General features: G+C 50.1%; 2 protein-coding genes across 5 annotated transcripts in view; one reads left to right on the top strand and one right to left on the bottom strand.

Moving 5' to 3' along the window:
- TRIP10 (thyroid hormone receptor interactor 10) overlaps nt 1–1,664 on the top strand; it is an 83,946-nt gene extending 82,282 nt beyond the window's left edge. For both annotated transcript variants that reach the window (XM_083719050.1, XM_083719049.1), the window contains one exon: nt 71–1,664. In XM_083719050.1, coding sequence (XP_083575176.1) covers nt 71–219 — 149 coding nt within the window. In that variant the 3' untranslated portion in view covers nt 220–1,664. The remainder of the gene's footprint in view (nt 1–70) is intronic.
- The window catches only part of SH2D3A (SH2 domain containing 3A), a 27,193-nt gene continuing 14,203 nt past the window's right edge, over nt 1,372–14,361 (bottom strand). For all 3 annotated transcript variants that reach the window (XM_083718993.1, XM_083718994.1, XM_083718992.1), the window contains 7 exons: nt 14,091–14,188; nt 11,990–12,552; nt 9,536–9,651; nt 7,136–7,307; nt 5,729–5,840; nt 4,055–4,246; nt 1,372–2,791 (listed from right to left, as the gene is read on the bottom strand). In XM_083718993.1, the coding sequence (XP_083575119.1) occupies nt 2,640–2,791; nt 4,055–4,246; nt 5,729–5,840; nt 7,136–7,307; nt 9,536–9,651; nt 11,990–12,552; nt 14,091–14,188 (1,405 nt within the window). In that variant the 3' untranslated portion in view covers nt 1,372–2,639. The remainder of the gene's footprint in view (nt 2,792–4,054; nt 4,247–5,728; nt 5,841–7,135; nt 7,308–9,535; nt 9,652–11,989; nt 12,553–14,090; nt 14,189–14,361) is intronic.

Genomic DNA, 14,361 nt, shown 5'->3' with positions numbered 1-14,361 from the left:
GGTTTCTGCTCACTTGCCGGCTTGCTTGCTCTCCCCCCCCCCCCCCGCCACCCCACCCCCTCCACTCCAGGTTCCAGTGAAGGTACGATCTCCATGCTGGAGGGCGAAGAGCTTGGCTTGATGGAGGAGGACAAGGGTGACGGGTGGACCCGTGTGCGGCGAAGCAAAGGGGGCGAGGGGTACGTCCCCACTTCCTACCTGCGGGTCAACCTCAACTGAGTGCCGAGTTGGCCGTGGTACGAGGCCTGCGGCTTGGAGACTTCCGAGTCAACAGCAGGGCGCGTGTGGAAGAGAGGTGCAGTGTTTCAGCTGACTGAGGGGAAGGACGGTGCAATGCCTGCTGCGGGTGACCCCGTCCGAGAAGGAAGGTCACACCAAATCACCACTGCAGAAACTGGGGGAGGCGACTTTGCTTGCCTGAAGAGAAGAAATGATGGCTGCAGCCCGCTCAAAATCTTGGATAAGAGCCATGGAGGAGAGGGGTGGAATTGGTCTCCATGCTAATAATGTGCCCCCAACCAGTAATTTCCCTTTCCCTCCCTCCCCGCCATGCCTTTGGAGGCAAGCCTAGGTACACTAGATCCCTTGGCAAAACGTTCTCTAGAAGGAACGGATCGAAACGTACCGCTTGCTTGCTTCTTTAGCAATGTTGCGGTTTTGCATAAAGGATGCGGATGCCTCGCTTCCCGCCTGTAGCCCTGGGTGGGTCTCCCATCGTGTAAGCGCAATTGGTGTGGCATGTGCGTGGGGGGGGGCGTTGCTTCCTCTCTCCCAGCTGCCCTGGGCAAAATGGGCCTGCCTTCTCATGGGGGCGAGGTGGCAGCCATCCCCCTCAGTAGGGCTGGTCGGAGCAGAGCTCTCTCTAAGGAATCAGTAGCTGCTTTGCACTGCAAGTCAGTAGACTCTGTGTGTTTGTGTGTATGTGTGTGTACCAGTGAGAAGGGAGCCGGATTGAAAGGAAGCCTTTAACTTGCACCCTCATGCCACTGTGCCTGCCATTGGCTTTCTGGGGTAGGGTGGAGGGAGAACCGGGTTGTGAATAGCTGCTTGGCAAGGCAGTCGGCTGCTATCGCTGCGTAAGGTGTGAGCACCACCACCTCTGCTCGGAAGGCAGGCCAAATGCCACAGCGGCATCAAACCACACCCAGCTCCTCTTTCCTTGAAATGCACTTTATTTTTCCTGGATTGATTGGCCTGGCCCCTTCAGCCATTCAGAAGTGCCTGCTCCCTGGAGTCACTACCCTGAACCCTGAACTTTGCCATTGGGGACAGCCACCAATTACTTCCTGCCCCCCCCCCCCGATCTGTGGACTTTCGTGTGGCTTTGTTTTTAGGAAACAAAACAAAAAGAGGACTCTTAACATATTAGCCTTTTTATACAGTGACCAATTTATTTTACCACTCAGTTTAGCTTCTTACTCACATAATCGGTAAAATGTCCCTGGCTCTTAACCCTGGTTCCCCCATAAAGCATGGAGGGGGGGGTAAGGGGATTTTGGGGGGCCCCGAGCCACACTCTCTCTCGAGATGTAGAATGTATTTGCTGGTGCCTTTTTACACTTTATGTAAATAGCAGACAAAATTTAGCCTGTGCAGTTGACTGTTGGTTTCTCTGGCCTCCCAAGTGCGGGTTTTTTAAGAAGTTTATAAAAATGCTAGACGGCTGTGTATGTTGATCATTTGGGAGCGGACTACCCCCTGTCCCCATTTATCACAAAGACCCCCTGCCAACCAAACTTTCTGCCCCCTCTTTATCATAAGCTGCCTCTATGGCTTGTAAGCAAAGCATACATGACATAGACGGCAGCAAAATATGAAACGGCACTTGGCAAAGTGAGGGTGTTAGGAGACCCGGGGCCCTTCAGCCGGCAGCCCCCCAGGATTAGGTTATGGGGGTTACTGGAAGACCACCGTTTCCCAATTTCTACAGCAGAGCTGAGATGAGATGAAGGAGTTTTATAAGTTGAGGGTTTGGGAGCATGCTCAACTGCTTAAGATTAATTACATCTAATTCTAGAAAGAACAGTGCCTCCTTTAATTTTGGAGTGGGGAGACACCTTCCAGCATCAGTATTGGGCAAATGCCACTAATCAGGCGAAGTTAGCTTAGAGAGCTTAAATACATCTGCAGTTAACTTTCAACAGCCTCGGTCCGAACACCAACACAGATACCTATAAGCATGTGCTGAAACAGAAGGGGTGTGTAAAATGTAACTTCCTGGGTTCTAAAACCACGCCGGTAATCCCAGATTTCCCCATCTGTAGCATTCTTAATCGGCATTCAAATTTACGAGTAGGATGGGAACAGAATGCTTCCACCACCACATCGTAACAAAGGCCTTTGACTGCTTTCTACCTGTTCGGTCCCCAGCAGAGGCTGCCTGTATTCTCAAAGACCGGGAGAGGCACCAGTAGCCTCGGGCAGCATAGAAAGACGACCATTTGTTTCCTAGAAGGAACATTTATCTCACCGAAAAGTCTCGGCTCCTTGCAAACGCTGCTGTCTGCGCCTTCCAGTCCCGGACGTTTCTCATAGCAGCAGCAGATGCTTCTTCCTTTGGCTTCTTGACCAATTACTCTTTGCTGTTCCCTGCATGCATCCCAGCAGGTGTGTCAGGAGTGCAAAACTCTTAGTCCCGTTCATTCCAATTTCTGGGAAAGGACAGTCAGTATCTGTTCAAATTTCTTGTGCCTCTCCACCCGGTCCACATCGGCTCCTCTGCTGCCCCAGAATAAGCGGAGGGAAAACTCAGTCTGGAATGCTTCCAGGAGTTCTGGAGTACCTTGGAACCCTGGAGAAGGGATAAAAAACAGCCGTGAGGCTCCAGCAGTTGTCCGCAGGGAGTGAGAGAGTTACACGTAGGTCAGGCACCAGGCTTGCCCACAATAGAGGTGGCTCAAGGTGTGAAGTTGCACATTATAAGCTTAGAGAGAAGCAGTTCCAGGACATAACAAAACAGCCGTTTGAGCAGTGCTGGCTTAACGGAAAGGCTCAGCACGAAACCATATTCTTTAGATGCCACAATGCCAGGTAGAAGAAAGGGCAGCCCCTCTGGGCCACAGTGGCGCTCTTGTGGATCAGCTTAAACACACATGCATGAAAACATTAAGGCAGCATGAAAAGGAATGCCTCTCTGCAAGCCTCTGCTTGAGGCACCAGGTGTTGTCTGTGCAGAATTCAGATCCCGAGCAAAGCAGATTATGATGTTATCACAAGCAACAGAAGCCACAGTGGACAGATGCAGCATGTCGCAAATTTAACCCCCCGAGCTTCAGGGAAAGGAACTAACAGGCTACTCAAGTAGTGCCACAAGACATGAACTCCTGTGGGTTGGTTCTTGCTATCTAGCTTTTTTATTGGAAAGGCAGAAAAGCTGGCTGGAGAAGGGAGAGAGTGTTTGCCTGGGGCTAAGACAAGCTGACACAGAAAAAAATAATGGATGTGCAGAAGCCTTCGCTGCCTGGAATAAAATGTAGGTTAGGGAAGCCTTGGCACAAGTTGCACGTGCGCCTGAGAGGCCTCGCTTTGAGGATCCCCTCGGGTGTTTCTGTGATGTGCAAACTACACCTCTTCACAACCTTCCAAAAAAATCTCGCTGCTTCACATTTTAAGCACCAATGTGGCTACAGGATTTGACTGAGACACCCAACAGTCTCTTGCTTGAATGGGGGGGGGGGGTCAAACAGGGCATGCATCTGCACATGAACATGGCGATGGAACGGCTGCCCGCCAGATTTCGATTTAGAAAGCCCAGGTTCCAACCCCTACACAGCCACGACACTCACATTGCCCCTGGAGGCATCTGTCTATTTCTGCAGCTCAGCCAACTTGGTTTCCTTAACTTTTTCGGTTTCTGGAAATCTCTACAACAAACAATCTCCATGTACTCCAAGAAACGTTCCATGCATATGCAGTTGTAAATGTTTGAGAGAATAAAATGTAAGTCTCTCATATACTGTACTCTAACCTGAGCACAAAATGAGACTGTAAAGGGATGAAGCTGCCAACCTCTGGACAGGCTTGGGCTCATCAGTACTGTCAAGAGCTACCCTACCTTGGAGCTTTGCTTCAGCACTGATTCGGTAGGCACTGGCGTTGGTGGCCATGAACCGAGCTGCTTCCAGTGTCCGTAGAAGAGCGTCACAGGTCTCCTCATTGCTACCCCAGACTTCTTCTCCTTCCATAAGGCAGAGGAGGGGCAGGATGTGGGGAACTGCAACCTCCTTCAGGGTGGGGACTGAATTCCCTGTGGGGCAGAAGCACAAATCACTTTGTAATTAAATTATTTTGTAAAAAAAAGAAAAATGGAAGGGGCCACAACTAGAAGAGCCCATGCCTTGCAGGCAAAAGTCCTGTGCTCGATTCCTGGCATCTCCAGTTAAAAGGACCCCAGGAGCCTTTTTGTAATGGGAAAGACCTTAAGGAGTTGCCATCAGTCATAGCAGACAGCGCTGGCTAACAGGCTGACTTGTGCAAATTCTCAAAAATGCTGCTGCTTCAATTGAGAGCTCAATAAATTATTAATGCTTTTTTAAAAACAAAAAATGGGAGCTTCAGGAGACAGTAGGAGAGCAACGGTATATTAGATGCAAGTATATAGGAAGGATGAAATTTTTCTCCAAGAGCCGGTGCGCATATTCATCTGGGTGTCATCCAACTGCAAGGGGAGCCTACAGAGTGGTCCCCAGCCAGAGGCAAAGTACCGTATTTTTCGCTCTATAGGATGCACCCGACCATAGGATGCACCTTGTTTTAGAGGGAGAGAACAAGAAAAAAAAAATTCTCCCCTTCAGCGAAGCAGCAGGAGAAACGGAGCCCCTTCCATTTCTCCTCCCGCTTGGCTGAAGGGGCGCTGCGCAGCTCTCCCTCTCTACTGAAGCCAGGAGAGCAAGACTCTCCTGGCTTCAGCGAAAGGATCCTGAAGCCTGTGGAGCACAGCGGGAACTCGCGCTGCGCTCCGAAGGCTTCAGGCGGCTATCCCTGAAGCCTGGAGAGCGAGAGGGGTCGGAAAGCGAAAGCAACGTGAAGCCTCCAGAGCGCGGAGGGAGCACTCCCTCTGCCCTTCGGAGGCTTCGCATTGCTATCGCTGAAGCCAAGGAGCCTGCAGTTGTTCCATAGGATGCACACACATTTCCCCTTAATTTTTAGAGGGGAAAAAGTGTGTCCTATAGAGCGAAAAATACGGTAGTTGCCTCCATCCACACCTACTTCCAAGATGGGGAGGCAGCAATGCGTTTACATCACCCCCAGCTCACCCTGCACAGGCTTTTTCTTCCTGGGCCGCCATGTAAATGGGGCTGTAGCCAAACACCGCCTTCTGCATGTTGAGAGGCGGGTACAAAAGTGACCTGACCTTGAGATGGGGGGGCAGGGGGGGGCTGCAATGACAAGCCAAGAGCTGCCATAGTGTTTAGTACCAAAGCATGGAAACAGAAGTTCCAGAAGGGTAGCAAATGGTTTTTAATAGGTCCCTTCCAACTCTACAATTATATGGTTCTAGCAAAGCCCTTCCTGTGAACTGTGGCACAGGCAGAAGATCCAAACATCATAGCCTCCCATGTGGAGGCCACAAAAATAAACGTCTGTGGAGCTGTACACTCTGCGACAGCTGCAAACCGCAACTAGGTTCAAGCATGTGGAATGGGAGCCATAGAACCATGTCATCACGTAGACGCCATGTTCTGCATCCTCAAGGCCTGCCTCCGTCAAAATGGCTAAGAGGCCTCACCTTCAGCCCGGTTCAGGCACCCCATGAGAGGCTTCAGCATCTTCTCAAAAGTGATGGCGCTCTGCGTGTGGTTCTGCCGCAGGTGCCTCCATGTTTGTTCCAGTCGTGTGATCTGTAGAGGGAGAAGCAGAGCCAAACTTACTGGACCAGCTACCAGCACAGACTTCTGTGTCACAAAAAGACCTGGGCGATTGGCCTGATAACCCACAGAGCTCTGTTGAGGATATACAGCAGGAGTCGGCAACCTTTTTCAGCCATGGGCCAGTCCACCATCCCTCAGACCATATGGGGGGCCGGACTATTTTTTTTTTTGGGGGGGGGGAATGAACGAATTCCTATGCCCCACAAATAACCCAGAGATGCATTTTAAATAAAAGCACACATTCTACTCATGTAAAAACATGCTGATTCCCAGACCATCCGTGGGCCAGATTGAGAAGGCAATTGGGCCGCATCCAGCCCAAGGGCCTTACGTTGCCTACCCCTGATATACAGGATGGAAATGTGTTAAATCCACACAAGGGGGTTAATAAGTCTGTATGCAAGCTTCCGCATAACACCCAGGGCTGCTTTTATATTCACACCCTGTGGTTGGGCAAATTCAAATTCAATCCATTTCATTGGCATTAATCTGTACATTTTTTTCTGAGCCCGAAACCTCTTGGCCTTGAATGGCAAGTTCAGGACCAAAATAAGGGCCGGCATTATCAGCACGTGCAGATTTATTGAGGTATAACTTTGTACATGCCATGAGCAGGGACTTTTTAATGAAACATCAGAAGAATTCAAGAAGGATGTTGATAACTGGGATGAAGCCTCCCCATTCTGAGGAAACATGGCTGTGTTAAAATACCCACACTCTCATGTTCTAAAGCACATTACAGTGGTACTCCTGGTTACGTACTTAATTCGTTCCGGAGGTCCGTTCTTAACCTGAAACTGTTCTTAACCTGGAGCACCACTTTAGCTAATGGGGCCTCCCACTGCTGCCGTAGCACGCTTTCTGTTCTCATCCTGAAGCAAAGTTCTTAACCTGAAGCACTATTTCTGGGTTAGTGGAGTCTGTAACCTGAAGCGTATGTAACCTGAAGCGTATGTAACCCGAGGTACCACTGTACACCCTTCAGTCAGGCCCAGAAACTTGATACTTGTTTTTCAGATGAAAGTGGTTTGAGGGGAGGAGAGATCACGACAGCCATTTAACAGCAAGTCAGGCCCCCACAACACACAAAGTGTGAGCAGGGCTGGCTTTTCCGAAGGGCGACGCTTGTCTGTGGCCCACTACACAATCCTTCTGGGCAAACAGCTGCTCCACAGCCTTGGCTTTCCATCCCCTGCAGCAGATCCCGTGACCAGAATGTTGGCAAATGCCTTACTGTTCATTTCACTCCCCTACTCATCTCTCACCTGCGGCAGCTGCAAGGCTTTCATCACAGCAGAGAGGGCAAAGAGGTCCCCCGCTGACTTCCACAGCTCCACCGCCAGCTGAATAATCTTGTGCAGAATGGCCGCCCGCTCAGCTGGGGACCCTGTGCAGCCTAGGATGTCCACAGCGATGCCCAGAGCGATGAGGTGGTGCCTGAGGGTTGGCAAAGGGGGAATCTTGAGTGGACAGACAGGGGGCGCTGCTGCCCTCAAAACAAACACAGTCCTAGAGTACCATTTTCTATGGCATCTGGGCTCTCGGCCCAGAAGCAATGACAGATTAATTAGTGTTTTATTTTGTCCTTCCATGACATCACCACGAGAGGGTGCTGCGCCACAGAAAATGGATATGGAAAATCACCTCCCATCTTAAAGGTAAAGGTACCCCTAACCACTAGGTCCAGTCACGGACGACTCTGGGGTTGCACACTCATCTCGCTCTATAGGCCAAAGGAGCCAGCGTTTGTCCGCAGACAGCTTCCAAGTCATGTGGCCAGCATGACTAAGCCGCTTCTGGCGAACCAGAGCAGCGCACGGAAACGCCGTTTACCTTCCCGCTGGAGCGGTACCTATTTATCTACTTGCACTTTGACGTGCTTTCGAACTGCTAGGTGGGCAGGAGCAGGAATCGAGCAACGGGAGCTCACCCCATCACAAGGATTCGAACCGCCAACCTGCCAATCGGCAAGCCCTAGGCTCAGTGGTTTAGACCACAGCGCCACCTGCGTCCCTTACTCCCATATTATCCAATACTAAATGTGTTTGAATATACCCATAATTCAGGAAATTCTTAATCCCATCACCTACCAGCAGAAGAGCAGAATTTTATGCTACTGCTGAGTGATCAAGTAACATCACAATCACATTATATCACAAACCCTTGCAAACACAGGAGCGAATTCTTGGGGGCTGAGGTCCCTTTGACCCCCCCCATAAAATATTTGAGGAGGTTGCCCCCCACCAATGTTGATGGGCATTGCCACTCAAATGGTGTGTGTGCACATCATGTGATTATATGGGGTGGGGCTTACCTCCCCCCCCCCCAAAAAAAAATTATTCAAGTTGGCACCCCTGCTTGCAAGGTAGGCAAGTAGGATTATTCCCCTATTGCAGCTGTGGGGCTGACATTGAGAGAGTCTGCCTAAGATAGTGCGTGAACTCAGAACCAGGCACACTCCCAAAACCTTAGCCTCTTAGCCACTCCACCGTATCAAAAAGGTGTAGCATAAATTTTAATAAGTAAACATTCCAAACTCAGGAGCACAGCAGCAGTTTTGTGGTAGGGAGAGGGCTTGAGGCCTTTCTGACCACCACGCCAATTTCAATAGCACACCTTGAGTCTCCCACCACAAATGTTTCAACTCTCAAGGCTTTGAATTTTGCAGGTGTGATTTCTAGTCTTGGGGAAAACACTCAGGTTTTCAGATTAGCCAGAATCGCATCACAGCCCAGGTGTGAAACTCAACATGGTGCATACAGAGGTTTGGGCTGCTCTTTGCTGCTCAGACTATTAAAGTGAATACAGTCAACCAGTTGCCAAGCGGTAACCTCTCACCAAGTAGTTACAAGATCACAGTGCTAAGTTAGCTATTTATTTGGAGCTCTGTCTGGCCAGAGGCTGGGTGACTCCCCGTAAAAACCCTCCTGTTGGATTTTCCCTTGCTGGATTTCCCACTCGAACATGTTTCCACTTGGCAAACAGCTCTGCATACTCATCTCAAGCCCTAGAAGGAGGAAAAATGCAGCCAACACACACAAAATATTTCAGGGCCCCATGAACACTCAGCCTAGGAAAATTCTTTTCCGCCTCCAAATACATTCATTATCAAAGTTTACAATTTCCATACTGACTTGGTTGCCCCCCGCACCCGCGCTCTCTCTCACTCTCTCTCTCTCATACACACAAACACACATGAGCCACAAGCAACCAACTCCTGGGGTAGCTGTGGTCATCTTAGGAATGCCACCCTCCCCTCTTGTAGGGTCTGTCCCATTAAAGGTAAAGGGTAAAGGGACCCCTGACCATTAGGTCCAGTCACGGACAACTCTAGGGTTGCGGCGCTCATCTCGCTTTACTGGCCGAGGGAGCCGTCATACAGCTTCCAGGTCATGTGGCCAGCATGACTAAGCTGCTTCTAGCGAACCAGAGCACCGCACGGAAACTCCGTTTACCTTCCCACCGGGGTGGTACCTATTTATCTACTTGCACTTTGACGTGCTTTCGAACTGCTAGGTTGGCAGGAGCAGGGACCGAGCAACGGGAGCTCACCCCGTCGCGGGGATTCGAACTGCCGACCTTCTGATCGGCAAGCCCTAGGCTCTGTGGTTTAACCCACAACGCCACCCGCAGCTGCTCCATTGCCCACTCCCAAATGCCAATACCTTTCCAGCAGGTCTTTCCGCAGCTGATGCCCTTGAGGGAGGGTTATGAGTTCCAGACCTGAGCTGACCCCCATCGCCCGCTGCTGCTCCTTGGACACTCCAATGATTCTGGCAACCTGAAGAATAGAGGGGGACATTTTGGGGAAAGGGTGAGGAAGATCAGGCAGCCAATGGCCTCCCTCCCTCCATTCCGCTCCCCATGCAGGCCGGTTTCCCTTATGGGCTGCCACAGATATCGTGCTTCCCACCTGAGATAAGCAAGCATAAAAATCTGCTTTCTGTGACGAGGTGCACAATGAGAAGTGCTCAGGTGGGCACCCAAGAACTAAACGCGAACACAATGTGGTAGTAAAAATCATCATTTTTGGGACCCAACATGTGAGAACCTTCCCTGGTCCATTAGAGCGAGTAGGGATCAGGCATTTTAGGAATCAGAACATTTCTTTGAATGTTGCACTATGTAGGAATGCAAAAATGCAACCCACATGCATTTTTTTTCCATTTAAAAACGAGTCGGCCTTCCCCACATCGCTTCCTATGAACCACTCCTGTACAACACAAGTCCAATCTCATGGCTCTCCATTGCCTTCATAAGGCTTTTTAAAACTTCACAATGAATCTCTGGCTTAAAAGCAAACCTATCTCTTCAGAATGAGGCAGCTTTATTTTGTTAAACCAAATTAAAACAGTGCCTTAAATAGCATGTGTGCAAGAATAAGCAAGAGGGCTGAAGGAAGGGAAATCTTGACTCCAAAGCTTTCTGCTCCAATATTTATTCACTGATTTTTTTAAAAAAAGTAAAACTCCACCTTGTCATGTTTAGTTCTCAGGGCAACACCATGCATCTCTCTCTCTCTGTCTTGAGATGTACTAAAGTCAAAGGTTACCTACCTCTTAACCAAGGCAGGTCTCATCCTTAATTATTTAGTTTATTTTACTTTTACAATCTAGGATGGACTGTGAGTGGGTTTCAGAAGGATAGCAGTGTGTCAGACTGTTACAGTAAAAACAACAGTGTCTTCAGGCATTTTGTAGGCCAACAAAGATATCAGCTTTTGTGAGCCACAGAGCAGCTGGTCACATAAACGATGGTCTAGCCAGTCGACAAAAGCTCTTGGCACAGTCCATCTGTCAGTTTTTGCATCATCCTAAAAAGAGCGAAAGCGTTCCAATTTATGCTTATGGGCAGAGAAGAGATTCTATTGTGCATTTCGCTGAAATGTCCAGGAAAATCCTGATGGATAGCAACCCATGTCGAAAGTGTAGATTTTGATGGGGGGTGGGCTCCACAACTTTGGGCAAAAATAGAACCACCCCCACCCCCCCAGCTTAGAATAGGGCTGGGTGATATATGGATATATCACCCAAAACTGGTTTGAAGTTCATATCATGATATCATTTTCATAATTTTAACCTGGCAATATATTGCAAATCATGGTGTGTGTGTGTTTGTGTGTATGCACTATTGTAGAAATCACAATGTGGGAAAAACTGCGAAGCCAGCCAATGCTTCTCCATAGTTCCATTCTCATTTCAGATATTATAATGCAGAGTGGTACCTCTGATTACATACTTAATTCATTCCAGAGATCCGTTATTAACCTGAAACTGTTCTTAACCTGAAGCACCACTTTAGCTAATGGGGCCTCCCACTGCTGGTGCGCTATTTCTGTTCTCATCCTGAAGCAAACTTCTTAACCCGAGGTACTATTTCTGAATTAGTGGAGTCTGTAACCTGAAGTGTCTGTAACCCGAGGTACCACTGTATCAGTAGATTGAGATGTTTAACTGGTGATATACTGCAATACTGAAAACCAGATACAGTGGTGCCCCGCAAGACGAATGCCTCGCAAGACGGAAAACCCGCTAGACGAAAGGGTTTTCCGTTTTGGAGGTGCTTCGCAAAACGAATTTCCTATGGGCTTGCTTCGCAATACGAAAATGTCTTGCGAGTTCCTGCGGGGTTTTTTTCCTCCCCCCCCTTTTTCTAAGCCGCTAAGCCGCTTATCAGCTGATCCGCTAAGCCGCTTATCAGCTAAGCTGCTTATCAGCTGATCCGCTAAGCCACTAATAGCGCTAATCCGCAAGAGACTCGCAGAACCGATTCTTTTCGTCTTGCAAGGCACCACTGTATTGCCCAGCCATGATACTGAGCTGGAAGCCAGGTCTCCCACCTAGATTTAGCCCCTACCCGATTGTGAGAAGGGGAATGCACCCCCCTACCAAAAAAACCCACCTCCACAGTGGTGGTGCGGCAGAGAACATATTACAGATCTGCATTCAAGTCCCATCTCAGCAGTGAGCTCTCAGGACATGTTTGGACAAAACCAATCATCTATAAAAGACCCAAAATGTGCCATACTTGAGGTGGGGGCAGGAGATCACAGGGACGAACGGTAAAGTGAAAAGTTGTTGTCGTGTGTCCCCCACCCACCTGCCGCTGGCCTCTCTCACCTGGCAGTCTACCTGGAGAATGTGAAGGGCAGTTGCCCGGCAGTCATGCTGGGCAAACAGGTCCTTGAGACGTTTTAGGGCGCTGGGCTCCAGGGGTTTGTTGTCAGGGGCCAAGAGCAGCGACTTGAAGTTGCGAGGCTGGAAGGAGGAGGTGGTCTCTACCAGGGGCCATTCGAATTCTAGCTCCTCGACAGCCTCCGCCGTGTTGGGGAGGGTAGAAGGCGCCCCGTCCGTGTCCAGGAATCCAAAGGACGTCTCTGTGATGTAGGCCTGGCCCCGCCACCGTTCTTCCTTCCGTAGACGTTCCACGTGGCTCCCGGGGCCTTCGGGAGCCTTGGGAACCAGTTCGCAGTAGTCGCTCACCAGCATGGACGGGGCCCTCAAAGGTTTGGGTGGAGCCTTGGAGTGGAGGCGCCCCTCAGAGCCGCTCAATGGTGGACCTCCCAGTGGGCGAGGCTTCAGGGCGTTGGGCCGCAGGACAGGGTCGCTACCTGTGCGGAAGGCAGGAGACAGGGGAGGGAGCTGGCACCGGTCCTGGGCTCCAGGTGATGTTTCTGGGCTACCTGTGGGTCAGAAGAAAGAAGAGGCGCTAAGTCCACGCAGTGTCAGGGACTGGGCAGAGGAGGAATTTTGGAGAATGGCTCCCCCAGCCTGAACCTTCCAGAGAAGAAGACAGTTCAGAATTACAACAGGGCTTTGAGGGGATCACAGCTCAGAGGAAGATGAGGGGGAAAGTAGGGAAATAATGGGAGAGGGTGAGGCAGAGACGGAGCAGCTGGCTGACACGTTATCACTAGGAAAGCATTCCAGACCATAGCTGTCAACTTACAGATTTGAAAATAAGGGACCAACAGCCTCGAAAATAAGGGATCAGCAGCCAAAATAAGGGATTTTGGCTTAGCTTATGCAGAAATCCGGCACTCATGGAGCCATGCTGCTTTGGCTGCGACTGACTTGTGTTTTGCAGGGGGTTGGACTAGATGATCCTAAGGGTCCACAACTCCCACCAAAGAAGAGTGGCAGACAAAACTGATGAACAACGTCAAGATGGCAAAGCTTACAGGCAGAATTAGAAACCAGGAAGAGGACCTCTTTCATAAAGAATGGGGAAAGCTTATAATTTATTTGAAAAGCTAAAGAGTTACATACATTGGTAGGATTGACAGAAAACTTGTAGTAAAAATTTGAACTATGGATGGACAAATGATTTATAAAAATAGAGTTATGAAAGGGATGCAGAGGGGGAAATCATTACATTAAGATGCTGCACTGGTTGGAGGGTATGCTAAGCAGCACGTCGGGGCTGCCGTCATCCTGGTGCGAGAAGTTCCATTGGCCCTTCCCCGACCGAGAGAGAGAGAGGGAGGGAGGGAGAGGGAGAGAGATTCACCCATGCTGCCCGCAAGCCCGGCATGAGGTGGTTGCGGCACCACGGCAGCCGCTGAAGCGCCACCCTTCTGCGTCCCTCCCCATCCTCTCCTCTTCCTCCTCCCTCAGGCCGCCTCCTCAGCCACCGCCACTGCTGCCGCCTCCAGCTTCCCCTGGCAGTGCAGCGGAAGTTTCGCAAGAGAGGGGCTGCCTGCCCGCCCGCCGCCACCCGTCTCCTCACAATGCGCCCCTGAGGGGGAAAAGGGAGAGACAGAGACGCAGCAGCTCCTGCGCGCTCTCTCTCTCAAGGCGGAGGACCCTGAGCCGCTGCTTCCCTCCCAAGCCGGGCGAGCGTGAAACCCGGGAAATTTAAGGGACATCATCAATAAGGGACAGCAGCGGGACACGGCACTGGTACCACAGCAGTACCTATTTATCTACTTGCACTGGTGTGCTTTCGAACTACTAGGTTGTCAGGAGCTGGGACAAAACAACAGGAGCTCACCCTATCAAGTGGATTCGAACCACCGACCTTCTGATCAGCAAGCCCAAGAACAACTGGACAGTGAAAAACATCCCAGTAAGCTGATGAAAACTTAACAGCTTGCCTCTTTCAAGTCTAGTAATAACTGCACTGAACTTTTACCATTGCTTACCCACCTCCAGCATTACAAACAGAAGCTGCCTTGTGCTAAGTTGCTGATCTTCAGCCTATCATCTCCATGTCACTCACCTGTCAGCAAATTGCTATCCGACTGGGCACCATGCAAGGACGGCCTCCGGTCCAACTGGTCTAGACTACTGGGGTCACTTCCACTTCGATCTTTTGTCCTGGGGTGGGGGACAGATAAGAGGAAATGACTGGCTGACCAACCCATTCCAGCCCACCAACGCCACCTTTCAAAAACCTGCAGAAAATCCACTTGAATGTGTGGACCAGCTGCCAGATAATGCTTAAGACTCACATACAAATGGAAATAATAATAATAATAATAATAATAATA

This window comes from Podarcis gaigeae (genome assembly GCF_964106915.1).
Source record: "Podarcis gaigeae genome assembly, chromosome: 17".
NCBI classification, from domain to species: domain Eukaryota; kingdom Metazoa; phylum Chordata; class Lepidosauria; order Squamata; family Lacertidae; genus Podarcis; species Podarcis gaigeae.
This window is presented reverse-complemented; position numbering and strand designations above follow the sequence as displayed.